Raw genomic sequence first — 15,056 nt, 5'->3', positions numbered from 1 at the left:
ACCAACCGGCGTCATGTTTGATGGCATGCATGTGAACAGGTCTCAGTGGTGGGGCTTGGCCTGGGGCGTGGCCACCTTTTGGGACCATAGCTGCAGTGTGCTGCGGGTCCTATGTGCGACTCACCGGTTGTGCCTACTTGTCTGTGAGCTCAGTGTTTGGGAGCAGGGGCACAGTGGGCAGGACGGGCTCGGTGACTGCGGATGGTCCTGCGGGGTGGGCTAGCTGATCTGCCCTGCGAGGATCGGTGTGTCAGGGTGTGTGCCGACAGCCACCGTACATTTGTCTGCCGGTTGAGGCACGCTGCGTGGCTCCCATGCTGTGCCTGTGGTGGGGCAACATCTTGGATGGCTACACTGGGCGTGTCAACATCTGTTGGGCCACAGGCTGTGCTGGGCCACGCCCATCCATTGTTGGGTTGGCTGGTGTCTGTGGGTTCCTAGGGGAAAGGCCTGGGGGGGAGGGGACACACCCATACCGCCATCGCGCTCTACGCATCTACGTGCCACAGTGTGCAGTCAGTGGAGTACGCAGGCAGAAGGTTGCCTTGCAGGCAGCGGCACTGGCAGTCCATGCCCGGACACCCCAATCCTAGGGGGATGCCATAGCCCCTCCCCTGGTCGCCCCCCGCTACTCCCAGTCTTGGCAGACCCACCCCCCTCCCAGCCAACAACACAACTGTCAGCCCACCGTTGCGGTTTTGGGGACATTACCTACCTTCTGTCTCTCCCCCTTAGCAGCCAAGGCGCCTGTTTCCCCATTCTAAATGCCACAAGTGAACCGCGCCATTGTCACTTCCGCCTGGCGGTGGAGCATCGCGGGAGGTCGGAAACTACCTGGTCGGACTGGTTAATTACATGTTAATGCATGCAACTGTACATTTTGCATGCTCACGCCAGCATGCAGCGTGGACCGCATTCACACCGCTATCGAGGCAATGGAGCTTGGCATTCCTTTACGCCCGGTGCCAACGTGAATCTTCGGCTGGCGTGCAATTCTCCGCCCAATCGCATTCTTGATTTCGGAGTCAGCTGATGGAGAATCCCGCCCAGAATGCAGGAATGCACTGCGAAAATAAGGCTTGACAAATATGAAATTGTAATATAAAGATTCCTTCTCCATTTCAGCAAATAGAAATAGTGGGCCTTGAGTATGTTATCATATCTAATTAGGAACAAGGCCGAGCATTGTCAGGCTTTTAGTTTTACTGACACTCGCAGGTTTATGGATTTTGCCCCTTTATGTTAGAGGTTAGGGGTGCAACTTTCCCCTTGCGTTATGCCTGGCAGCTAGGCCTGTTGCACCGGGCCTAGCTGGACATGATCCAGGTAATTCTCATTTTATTTTGTGCATCCCATTTGAGGCCGCATACTCCCAGCTTTCGGTAGTCACCAGCCATACCGACGAGGTCTCATTCGGGCGCGGATTAGTATTGGTCTCCAGAAATGGCGATTGGAGCCCCTAGTGGTTGTGGACAGGGCAGGGCAGGACCCTGGATCACGCCCCAGAATCACGCTGCCAAACCTGCCCAAAATGACACTTTGGGCGCGATTCTCCCAAAAGACAACAAAGTCCCCGAGCGAGCGTTTGCAGTGCCGAGAAACACATAGCTATTCAACACATCTTGCGCTGTATAAGGGGCCTGAACGGGACAGCCCCATTTTGTACAGTGAAGAGCTCCGCTCGTCGGAATCCCCTGTGCCGCGAGAGATCGGAACGTAATTTTTAAATGGCAGCCCGATCTCCCAAAGCGATCCTGACCCTCCCCCACACCAGCCCAAATGCACTATGGGAGGGTCCCCGCGCCTCCCAACCCCACCCAACACCCAAGCAAGGCACCCACGGCCCAATCGTGTGCGTGCACAAACCGTCAGCTTGGCAGCTTGGTAGTGCCAACCTGAAACCCTGGCAGTGCCCATGCCAACTGGCAGTGCCACTTGGGCACCTTGTCAGTGCTGGGTTGACACCCAGGTGGCCCTGCCAGGGTACCAGGCTGGTTCTGTCAAGCACGTGGCACCAGCAATGTCTGGGCACCACCCTGCACAAAGGGCATACAGCTGGGAGTCTTGTATCCCCTGGGAGACCCCTACATGTGCCGTTCCATATGGTCCACATTTTTGGGGACCAGTGCTGAACAGCGCTCGCCCAAGGTCTCTGAGGCAAAGGGGATGAGTCTCAAAGCCTCAAGTAACTGGGGATATAGAGTCAGACTAGCTGCCTTGCTCTAATATGCAGATTTGCCGAAACGCGATTTACATTAGAACGTCCAACAGGACCTCGCGAGGCTTTGAGAGCTGGCTATGTCCTGGCACCTGGGTCTCCTGGCTTTCATTAGCTGCGGCAAACTGCTTTTCTGGCGCCGAGTGGCCATTGGATCACACCCTTTGTCATTTTTGGGAGAATCACATCCCCGAGTGAGAGAAAGGAAGAGGGTTCCAGCTTTCTCTTAAGAAGACAAAAAAGACTGGTCTTTATATACAAGTACAGTGTCTCAAATTCGGCTGTTCAAAAGCCGGAGTTTTCCAAAGACTTCTATAAAGTTTCACGCATCATTTTTAATTGAGTTAATTTTTTTAAGTATCACTTGCCTTGGCAATTCGCCAAGCCCTGCCTTGGCACATTGTAGCTCCAGCCTAATTAGTGGCTTTGCTGATCCATTCAACACTCCTTGACATCCACCCACCTGGTTTAACCCAAACTGCCACGGCCCGAACCATTGTCCCAGAATCCAGCAAAATCTGGCCTTGGTCCCAAAGTTACTGGATTTGAGGTACTGCACATGTTGGCAGTTTTCACAACCCCAAAACATCTCAAAATGCTTTACAGCCAAATATGTATCCTGGAGGGATAACTTTCGCCCACAGAGGTTGGTAGCTTGAGTTGGGAAATTATTTGATTCTGCAGTGGCACCTTGGTTTAAAGGGCCCTGAATCACACAATTTAAGTTTTGGGGAAGAGGTGGGGAGAAGGGGTTGGAGGCAGGTGTGGGGTGGAGCCAAGCCCACCGACCCTGGAAACGGGTCCTAGATGGCCACAGGGCAGGGGGCAGGTGCTGATGTGGATAGGTGAGACATTTGTTTTATGGGACTTTGTCCCATTTGTAATAAAAGCAGTTATGACCTCTATCCTTCTCTACACACACCACCTCACCCCTGTACCCACTCCCATTGTCCTTCTTACTCTCTATGCCAAATCAATGTCAACACATGCCCCCTTCTATGCCCATTAACTCATTATGAACTGTGAACGTAATCAACCAGCCATATGATAACAATTGTAGAACTGCTGAGTACAAAACACCCATTCAGAAATGGTTTTGAAAATAATTGCAGTTCCTACAATGATATAAAAGTGTCAATCAGACATACCATAAAGTATCAATTGCAGGCTTCAAACACTTCAGACCTCTTAATCTTGTCCAAATAAATGCTGAGACATTACAAAAGAGATCGGCACAAGAACTTGTCACAACCGCTTAAAGCTGTTAGTCAAGCAAAGTCAGCAATTCACTTTGCTGGTTGAAACCAATTCACTGTAACACCAATGCCTTTCTTGGTCTGGGCTCTCAGCTAAGCATGCTTAATGAGGTTAGGTGGAAAGCCAGCTTTGTGGCCATCTGCCAGGTGGACTTAGTCATTTCCCAAGGTACTCTTTTTAAATCTAACTTTCCTTTCTCAACATCGTTCTTTTGCTGCATCTCAGACAATAATTCTACAGACTTCGTCACTTCCCAAGGTGCCAATGGTTCAATCAATTCATTCCACATTGCCATCAGCAACAACTAAGTACACTAATACAAGTCAGGTTTGGTTTAACGTTTTAAGTTTCATTTGTGGTTTACTCTTTGTTTCAGACAGTATCCCTTTAAGGGGCTGCCTCTTTAATTTGTCCCTCAGTTTATTCGATTTATTTTAATTGGTTATCTGATTTATCCAAAATTGGAATACAAGTAAGGCCCTTGGGTCATCGGAATGGGGAATAAATGCAAACTTGCCAGCATCACCCGTATCCTAAGAAACGAGCTGGGATTCTCCATCACCCGCCACTGGTAGCAAAGTTCCCGATACAGCAGAGAATCTCATATTGGGCAAAAAACAGGATCGGCGCCGATGTTTATAGACATCGAGGAGTTAATTGCTTTCACTTTTCTCCTTTGCTCAGCAGAAAACACTTTTGATGTTCTTAGGAGCTGTCAATCATAGTTAGATGTTTATAAACATTATGGTTAGGTTCATAGCAGGGTACGCGAGATGCATTCAAGCTTGAAGGAAAATGAAAATCAACAATCCAGACACTTGGCTGTCTAGAAGCTACTATCCTATCAATTACAGCCTACTAAAATGTATTTCTCTTTTAAAGTGAATAGACGCCTTCCAGATCGAAGGATCTTGGGTTTAAGTTACTTCTAGGAAGTAAGAGCTTCTGCTTTTTACAGCTCTATCTGAGGCAGCAGATGTAAGGGGCTGATAAGTGAAAAAGCAGTGATTTACTGATCTTTAGCTTCCAGGCAGGTGTGACTGATTTGCATGGGGGAGGGGGGGGGGGGGTTGGCTGAACACCAACGGGGGTATCTGCTATTGTGAGATCTCTAATATGGTGGTATCTCTGTTTGGGAGGGGGGATCTCTGATATGGGAGATCTCTGATGGTGTCTCTGGTATTGGGATCTGGTGCGGGTCTCTGGCCGAGGTGGTCGGGCCACCCTCATGCAAGTGTGCTGTGGGGTAGGGGTGACCCAGCAATTCCCGCAGTGGAGGGAGAAGCAGAGAATGCCCTGACTTGACAGTGGAGGGGGGGCAGAATTTGAATTGTGGTGGTGAGGGAGGCCAGCCGCAAGACCTTGGTATCGGGTTGCCCACACAAAATGGCGGCCCAATAGCAATATTCGGAACGGAATCCCTTGAGCACCCCATCATGCATAAATATGCATGGCAAGGGGGAGGGAATCGCTTCTGAGCGCCACACCTATCGCCAGGGCAAAGCAGAAACGATTCACTTCTGGTGGGAAAACAGCTTAGCAAAATCCTGCCCATTAAATTTTAAAGTGTTGTCCAAGTTATAATTTTAGCTTTGGAAACTTTCTACTTCCAATACTTTACTATCTACTGAAAATCCATCATTTCCCCATTTGAATTAGCTGATGATTCAGGAGAAACCACAGTGGTCTCAGTGTTGACAGCAACTATAGCCAAGCTGTGAAATTTTGACCTCAATGTTGCCAGCACAGCAATATATGTGCCTGGAGTGGCTGGCTGCCTCAACTAAGTTGCCCCAAAGCATACACAATTTTGCATTGTCAGCTTATTTAAATAATAAGAATCAAATCCCAGCACAGTTCTGGCTTTGCACCAATACCTATCAAAATGAAGAAATAACACAAAAGTAACATGCACACTTAAAGAAAGGAGGTTGCAAAATTATTTTTGCATTTATAACGTGTCAAGTGGATTTCAAGTACTTGTCAGCCTTTGGCAAGATTGCAGGAATGGTGGAAGAAATTGTTTCAGACACAACATGAAGTGAAATGAAACCCAATGTGAAGGCATAGAACAAAGTAGATGGCCAAGTAATAGAGTGGAGCAGAATTATCGAAACATAGAAAATAGAAGCTGGAATCGGCCTTTTGTGTCTGCTCTGCCATTCGATGCGATCACGGCTAATCATTTGCCCGGGATTTTCTGCACCAGTCCACCCTGGGTGGGTTTTCCAGCAGGTTCCCTGGCAGCATAGCCAACGAGCCATGGAAAACTCCATTGAGTTTGGCGCGACCAGAAGATTCTGCCACCGGCTAATGATGCCTCTGTGATGTTCTTTGCTTTCTGGATGAGGATGGCTTTGAAGTGTAGTGTGTCACAAAGAACATCAAGCTATGTTTTAAACAAAGCTTATTTATTAACACCACAACTAAATAGATTTGAATTGCTAACTAAGATATATATAGTACAAATACACTAAAACTATGATTCTAGCTACAGAGCTTCTGAAGTCACGACTACTCTCTATCCCGCCTAATCACCTACTCCCCGAATCAAGGGTATCATGTGATCCACGTGGATGCTCTTGATTACAATCTGGGGTTGGATGCATTCACATTAAATTGTTAACCCTTCATTTACCATGCAATCTACATATTGTCACAGCCTCCACCACTGGAAAACCCGCCATGTGGCGGGGGAAGGGGGGCAGAAAACTCCGGCCTCAATCTCTAACTCATTTGATGGATTCTGAAGTGGATGTGCAATGTATGCAGTGGGTGTGAAGAACAAACAGGTGGATGAGGGTAAAGCAGTTGATGTGGTGTATATGGATTTCAGTAAAGCGTTTGATAAGGTTCCCCACGGTAGGCTATTGCAGAAAATATAGAGGCATGGGATTCAGGGTGATTTAGCAGTTTGGATCAGAAATTGGCTAGTTGATAGAAGACAAAGAGTGGTGGTAAATGGGAAATGCTCTGACTGGTGTCCAGTTACTAGTGGTGTGCCACAAGGATCTGTTTTGGGGCCGTTGCTGTTTGTCATTTTTATAAATGACCTGGAGGAGAGCGTAGAAGGATGGGTGATTAAATTTGCAGATGACACTAAAGTCTGTGGAGTTGTGGACAGTGCAGAAGGATGTTACAAGTTACAGAGGGACATAGATAAGCTGCAGAGCTGGGCTGACAGGTGGCAAATGGAGTTTAATGCAGAAAAGTGTGAGGTGATTCATTTTGGAAGGAATAACAGGAAGGGAGAGTACTGGGCTAATGATAAGATTCTTGATAGTGTGGACGAGCAGAGAGATCTCGGTGTCCATGTCCATAGATCCCTGAAAGTTGCCACCCAGGTTGAGAGGGTTGTTAAGAAGGCGTATGGTGTGTTAGCTTTTATTGGTAGAGGAATTGAGTTTCGGAGCCATGAGGTCATGTTGCAGTTGTACAAAACTCTGGTGCGGCCGCATTTGGAGTATTGTGTACAGTTCTGGTCGCCACATTATAGGAAGGATGTGGAAGCATTGGAAAGGGTACAGAGGAGATTTACAAGAATGTTGCCTGGTATGGAGGGAAGATCATATGAGGAAAGGCTGAAGGACTTGAGGCTGTTTTCGTTAGAGAGAAGAAGGTTAAGAGGGGACTTAATTGAGGCATACAAGATGATCAGAGGATTAAATAGGGTGGACATCGAGAGCCTTTTTCCTCGGATGGTGATGTCCAGCACGAGGGGACATAGCTTTAAATTGAGGGGAGATAGATATAGGACAGATGTCAGAGGTAGGTTCTTTACTCAGAGAGTAGTAAGGGCGTGGAATGTCCTTCCTGCAACAGTAGTGGACTCGCCAACACTAAACGCGTTCAAATGGTCATTGGATAGGCATATGGACGATAAGGGAATAGTGTAGAGGGACTTTAGAAGGGTATCACAGGACGGTGCAACATCGTGGGCCGAAGGGCCTGTACTGCGCTGTAATGTTCTATGTTCTATGTTCAAAGGTAACATCAGGATATTTTCCACAGGGAACAGGTACGCATCTTCCGATCAGAAGCTGGCCAACCCACTTTCCCTCAGTGCCATCTTCAATGCTCTGCATTTGATCACTCAAAGAAAGAAGCTTTGCTTCAGGAAAATGTCATTCAGACCCAGGGGGAGTGGTGATCACGTTACTGCTTGCAAACAAGGTTGCTGTCACTTTTCTGGCTATCTCTGTGGATAAATGACTAATTTAACATTTACCACCTGTGGTTGCTTTGAAAAAGCACATGGCATAAAACTTGAAATCTGGAAAATCATGCCGGACATCACACATGCCTGGCTGTCCTCTCCACTTTCTACTCTCTGTAAACATGCGATCATCCAAAGCCCTGCTAGCTGTCTCCTTACTCACACCAAGTTCCACTCACCTGTGCCTGCTGACCTACGCTGGCTCCCGGCCAAGCAACACCTGGATTTTAACATTTTGGATCTTTATTTTCAAATTCCTCCACATAACTCCTACAACCTTCTCCAGCCCACAAGGTCCAAGATAGCTGTGTTCTTCTAATTCTGGCCTCTGGAACAACCCCAATTTTAATCATTATTTCAGTTGCCTCAGTCCGAAACACTGGACTTATTTCCCTAAGCCCCTCTGCCTCTTCACCTATCTTTTCCTGTCTCTTATTCATCTGCCCCCAACTTCTCCTGATGTGTCGTGGTGTCAAATTTTACTTTCTACCGTTTCTGTGAAGTACACTGGGATGTTTTATTACACTAAAGGTGCTATATAAATACAAGTTATTGTGTGATATTGAATGGAGGTGATGGGTTCTCCAGTGAGTGTCAAACCACCTCTTTTCGGGAAGGTCAGGCCATCTAAGTAATAATCGGGCATCTAACTGGCCAGTGGTAGGCCTTACCCAGGGTCAAGGACCCGGGGTAAGATGTCCCGCTCACTGAGAGTTACCGGCCAATCAGAGACCAGTAGCTCTTCATTTCTCAGCGGCAGCACCAGGCAGTGGTCGATGCCAGTACTACACCCCTGAGATCGAGGATTTCCAATGGGCCTAGGCACAGGTGATGATGGCAGGAGGGAGATCATGGGGGAGAGGTAGGTGGAAGCAGAAAAGGGTGGGGAGGCTGACGACAGTCTCTTCCCTTCCCAATGTTGGGCTCTCAATCTGGCACTGCGTGTGTTTGAACAAGTAACTCGATTAACGGCGGGTCAGAAGACCTTCCCACCACGGACTTAATCGGAGCAGTGACAATAAGTCAGTAGATTTTCCACCCGTCACCCTCCTGACTGATTAAATGCCGCCTACCATGAAATTCATGATAGGAGTGGCATTAAATGTCACTCTTGTTACTGCAGGTTAACGTGCTAGAGATGTGTCTGTCTTGCTCAGTGAGTACTCTTGTCTTTGAGTCACAAAGTTATGAGTTCAAGCTCAACTTCAAACACTTGAATATATAATCTAGACCAATATGACCCAATAAATGTGCCCTGAGGATCAGACGTGCTAATTGCATTTCTGAATTGTAAATTAAAAGGAAGGTATGTTCTTTGGCATTTCTACAGTGGAGCTTGCCAGGAAACCGTAAGATTCAGTTTATATTTGGGCCTCATCAGCACAATTCGGATAAGCTGCCAAGCACTCAGTCACTCATACCAGCGTATTGCAACACTTCGAAGTGGGAAATACAACCATTCAATGCAAGCTGAGCCAGGGATCAATGGTAAAAGGGGAGGATGCCAATCATGGGCGAGGTATCACCATCCAGCGGCTGGGCAGAATGCCACAATATATTTAGCATGCCAGCAAGAACATTCTACTTTTCCTGGCTCTATTGACATTTTCCACAAAATGTGGCAGGCTATTTCTGTGGTGGTCCCTCATGCATCATTGGTTAGGGCATTCACCAGCTGGTACAAGTGGGTGGACTGCATGTTGTGCAGCTGAAAATGACAAATGCTATCCTGAAATGAAATGAATTGAAAATTGGTTATTGTCACAAGTAGGCCTCAGATGAAGTTAAAAGCCCCTAGTCGCCACATTCCGGCTTTTCACCGTCTGCTAAGGGTCAACCTGTTTCTCTCTGGTATTTATATCTCACTGAGAGGTTTCAAGTCCTCTTTCTGACGATTTTCGTATTGATCATTTTTTCGGAGGAGCTGGTACGGGAATTGAACCCACGCTGCTGGCCTTGGTCTGCTTTACAAGTATTTAGACCACTGTGCTAAACCAGCCCCTTACGGCCAAAGTTGGATGCCAAATTGCAATAAACCAAAAACAACCTCTCGCTAAATGTTGGAAAGACCAAGGAACTGATCATCGACTTCAGGAAGTGGAACACGACACACACTCCCGCCTGCATCAATGGATCCGAAGTGGAGATGGTCGACAGCTTTAAGTTCCTGGGAGTCACTATCATGTCAAGTTCTTTACATTAGGTGGGCATTGAAAAACTAAGGGCCGGCTGATGAGGCCATCTGTTTTTCAGCTGAGAAGTGGGTGACGGTTAGAAATTGCTCCCAGACACTGTTGGGAATAATCATGGTTTTCCCAGTATGATGCAAACCAGTGAATGACAAGAATTTGTTTGCATGCTCAATGCACCCATTCTTTATCGCCAAATTAGCTTACTCCTATTTTAATGCTTTTAAAAAGTGCAGCTAGATTCCTCTTGCTATTGTCCATGGTTGCGAATATAAACTAACTACTTACTTTGCTCTATCAGTATTTTTATTTGGCTTCTCGGAATTCCCACCGGATGTGGTGGGAAGAAATGCCCACAAGGCGAACCAATCTGGTCTCCCAAATCTGATGCTGCATTGCAAACATGGTGCATTTTTAAAAATGTAATCTACCATAATTATAACAACAAACTTTGTTTATATTGTGCCCTCAAAGTAATTAAACATCCCAAAGTTTAATATGAGCATATAAACCAAAGTAAACCAAAGTATGACATCGAGGCACATAAGGAGACATTGGGCTGGATTCTACAGGGCAAGCATTGTCTCACCATCTGCCCCCACAGCAATAACATGCTGCAGGTGGCAGCAAGAAGGAAAAGGTGGAACTTCCACCCTTCACTGGAAGCTGGAGCTGCTAGGCCTATCTGATTAGTCGGTCGCTCTTGCAATCTCGGCCAGAGCCTCAATAATGAGCACTTCTGGGACATGCAAGCAAGATGAGGAAGAAGACCCCATTGATCCCAGACTCAGGTAAGTCAAGGGTATTGGTGAGAAGAGTTCAGGCACAGTAGCAAAGGGGTAGGGGAGGGGTTGTGTGTTTTGAAGTGCAGATGAGAATGTAGGGAGAAGGCTATTACCTTTGGGGTGAGATGCCCCCGATACACAAAAGGCTAAACCCCAAAAGGAATACTGCCCCCCCACCCCCAATTCCCCATAGCTCCCTGCCACCTACCCCCCCCCCCCCAACCCTCTCTGCCCCAAGTCTTCCATAACCATTTTTGGATAAGCGGTCTGCCCACTATGGTGGAGAGGTTTAGGGAGGGTATTCCAGAGCTTGGAGCCTCGGCAATAACCAAACTCCGCAATCTTGGATTTGACCCCTACCTGTGCAGCTGGATCCTCGACTTCCTCACCAACAGACCGCAGTCTGTCAGGATAGGCAACTGCACCTCCTCCACAATAGTCCTCAACACTGGGGCCCTGCAAGGATGTGTGCTCAGTCCTCTATTGTACTCCCTATACACACATGACTGTGTGGCAAGATTTAACTCCTACTTAATCTACAAGGTTACGACTGTGATATGACTGTGGTGGGCCGTATCACGAACGACAAATCAGACTACAGGAGGGAGATAAATCACTTGGTTGCATGGTGTATCAAAAAAACCTCTCAATGTCAGAAAGATCAAGGAACTGATCATCGACTTCAGGAAGCGTAGCACATCCGCTTCAATGGCTCCGAATTGGAGATGGTCGATAGCTTTAACCTGGGGGTCACCATCACCAACAGTCTGTCCTGGTCCACTCACGTTGATGCAACAGTCAAGAAAACCCAACAACGTCTCTAATTCCTATGGAAGCTAAAGATATTTGGCATGTCTGCATCGACTTTCACAAACTTCTACAGATGTGCGATAGAGAGCATCCTATCTGGCTGCATCACAGCCTGGTATGACAACTGCTCAGTCCAAGATCGCAAGAAGCTGCAGAGTGTGGTGAACTCAGCCCAATGTATCACACAAGCTTGCCACCCCCACTTTGATTCTGTATACACCTCCCACTGCCTCAGGAAGACAGACAGCATTATCAGAGACCCCTCCCACCCAGGCATTGTCTTCTTCTAAACCCTTCCGTCAGGCAAAAGGTACAGAAGTCCGAAGACCCGCACATCCAGACATAGGATCAGCTTCTTCCCACAGCTGCAAGACTCTTCAACGACTCCCCCTCGGACTGATCTATTCACTATTCACGATGCCCTGCTGCTCGTGCTCATGTATTTGCTTTGTTTGGCCCCTTATTCCGCACTGCAACCAATCACTGTTTGTCGATGTACCATTTTCCAATGTTCTCTGGTGATTATTCTTTTTGTCCACTGGGTACATACTGTGTACATTCCCTCGTCTGCAGGAAAATACTTTTCACTGTACTTTGGTACATTTGACAATAAATCAAATCAAATCAAATCAATTGAAGGCATGGCCACCAAAAGCAGAATATTTAAAGTTGTGAATTCACAGGAGTCTAGAATTGGGGGAGCACAGATACCTTGGAGGTTTGTGTGGTTGGAGGAGATTGCAGTGACAGGGAGGAGGGGAGACCATGCAGGGAGTGAGAATGTTATAATCAAGGCATTACTGAAATGAGAGCCAATGCAAGTGAAGTAAGTACAGGGGTTACGGAAGAACAAAATTTGGTGTGAATTAGTAAATGGGCAGCACAGATTCAGTTGAGCTCAGTATTATGAAGGGTGGGCAGCTGGACAGGAGAACTCGTCAAATCTAGAGATAGCAACGGAATGAATGAAGCCTTCAGCTGCAGATAAGCTGAGGAAAGGGTGAATATGGGCAAAATTGCAGACTAGGCGGTAAACGTTGCTGCTGAAGGAGCGAATATGTGGCCAAAAGATCATCACAAGGTCAAACATGGCACAAAAATTGCAAACAATCGGTTCCAGGTGGTTGCTGGAGAGAAGGGTGAACAATCGATGGAAAAAGAGGAATGTGTGTGACAGGGACCAAAGACAATGGCTTCCCTGTATTTCATTGGAAGAATTTTCTGCTCATCTGTACTGGATATTAGACAAGTAGTCTGACAAGTCAGATACAGTGGAAGGGTCAAGAGTGGTGCTTGTGAGGTTGAGCTGAAAGAACATGTCAAATCTGATGTTGAGTTTTGCGCTCATCTGAACTCAAAAAGGAAAGCTGAATATTTGGTCCCTCCTTATCTAGAGCAGAACCTCCTGTAATAAGAAATCTTTGTATGTCATTATTTCTATTTTATTTCTTTAAAACTTTTATGTTTTTCACTCAGGTATGACAGCGATGGCCACCTGACAAATGTGACTTTTCCTACTGGTCAAGTCAGCAGCTTCTACCGTGATGTGGACAAATCGGTACTAGTGGAGGCAAATCTATCCAACAGAGAGAACTTCGCCATCACGGCCAACTTCTCAGCTACCAATGCCGTGTATATATACAGACAAGGTAAACCAGGTTCTATTCACTGAAGTCTAAAATATTACAAACTGCTTTTCCCTTGGAGTGATTTGTGTCACATATTTCACTGATCCTGTAACATTCATACCTCTAAGTTGAATCCTCCCCCAGGCTCAGAAAAACACGACCGACACACTTTCACAGCTCGCAAGCTAAACACCCGACCCACGTGTGACTTCACAAAGCATTTTTGTCTTTTCGCACAGTGGCCGGATTCGCAGTGCAGTTTGCGAGCTGCAGTAGAGAGTGTGTGAGGAGCAGCACAGTGGGGCAGTGGTAGCACTGCTGCCTCATGGCGTCGAGGTGCGAAAGTCCGAAGTTCGATCCCGGCTCTGGGTCACTGTCTGTGTGGAATTTGCACATTCTCCCTGTGTTTGCGTGGGTTTCGCCCCGACAACCCAAAAGATGTGCAGGATTGGCCATGCTAAATTGCCCCTTAATTGGAAAAAAACGAATTGGGTACTCAAAATTTTTTTTTAAAGTAGTGTGTGAGGAATGTGGCGTGGAGACGTTGGTTCAAAGGCCCATCTCAGTTCTCAAATAATGTTTCAAGCCTCCCTAAACCTCACTCTCCCAACCCACTCCCATGCCAGCCCATGCCCCTTTAGATCATCCTTGCCACCTCTATGCTCCCATGTATCCTCAATGCTCCACAAATTACACTTTTTTCAAATGTTAAACCATGTTTTTTTTAAATTAGTCAGACCAATTTAAATCAAAGTATAAAAAAAGTGACAGGATATTTTCCAATATTTTTCATGCCATTATGGTGCTTTCTCCTTTGGAAAAGAACTGCAATATATGTGAACAAATACAGTACGTCCTCATTTTAAGCTTCTCTGTGTTGAGTCACTGTGCTTTGACATCAGTTAGGCCTGCATTTCTGTTCGGGGAGCGTCAGTGAACCAGGGAACCAGGGGATCGGTAGCAATGGGAGGGTCAGAGAGTGGCAGAGGCCATGAACTGAAATGTTGGCAGTCAGTGGTAAGCCCACTGTGTGTCAAGTAAGAGGTTTAGTGAGCAGATCGTGGGGTAAGCAAGACAGGGTGCGAGCAGGAGGTAAGTGGAAAATTTGCATTTTCCTTTTATATTTTTGAATTTATTTTAAGTTATTTCATTTACCAATTTTGGAATTTATAGTATTCCAACTGACAGGGTATAGTGTTTGAATTTTCTTGATGAGAAAGAACCTACCGAACCTAACTCTACATTGGGTTTAATGGGGAAATCTAATTTTTTACACAGGTTTCATTCAAAATTACACATTTCAATGACCCAACTTAAGTGACTTGTAGATCACGCTGTCCACATAATGATTACCTTATCAGTAAGGCGATGAAGCAATTAATTAAAAACACATTTACATCACAATACAGCACCTGGTAGTGACATTTGAAGGTGTGAAGATACTTCACTTTCACCTTTCAGAATGTTCCAGATTCCTCAGCAGGCTTTCCATTTTCTTCACAAACTCGGCATGACTTTAATAGACTTCCAAAACTCCACACCACCAGGTGAAGATGGTATGTGGGAGGAAATCCAATATTCATCCCCCATTTAAAATGGAAAACCTGACCTTAGCGGTACTAGTGTGCGTTTTTCATACTCGGTATCCCTGACCCACAAGAAGGTTGGAAGAAAATTCTGCAAGGTTGGGAATGCAGAGAAAAATTAAATTTCCACCGAGGACTATATCAGGCCGGGATGTGTGCTGTTATCGCCGGAAGGACCCTCCGGTCCATCTGAAGGCAGACCCCCACACAGGTGGCCATTGACTTTGATGGGAGCAGATGTCCTGCAGGTGACCAATGGCGAGCTGGCTCTGCCGACGGAAATCCCACTGCGGGGGGCTCGGAAAATCACGCATACTGTATTTTGGTCAAATGATTGAAGAAGCGATCGCTTTGACTTGAATTTGGA

At 46.5% G+C, this 15,056-nt stretch overlaps 1 protein-coding gene across 5 annotated transcripts in view; it reads left to right on the top strand.

Annotated features, from left to right (window-relative positions):
• Window positions 1–15,056, top strand: part of tenm1 (teneurin transmembrane protein 1) — a 1,865,819-nt gene that overhangs the window by 1,782,361 nt on the left and 68,402 nt on the right. For all 5 annotated transcript variants that reach the window (XM_038774907.1, XM_038774908.1, XM_038774910.1 and 2 more), the window contains one exon: window positions 12,952–13,124. In XM_038774907.1, coding sequence (XP_038630835.1) covers window positions 12,952–13,124 — 173 coding nt within the window. The remainder of the gene's footprint in view (window positions 1–12,951; window positions 13,125–15,056) is intronic.

This window comes from Scyliorhinus canicula, chromosome 17, assembly GCF_902713615.1.
Source record: "Scyliorhinus canicula chromosome 17, sScyCan1.1, whole genome shotgun sequence".
Taxonomy (NCBI): domain Eukaryota; kingdom Metazoa; phylum Chordata; class Chondrichthyes; order Carcharhiniformes; family Scyliorhinidae; genus Scyliorhinus; species Scyliorhinus canicula.
This window is presented reverse-complemented; position numbering and strand designations above follow the sequence as displayed.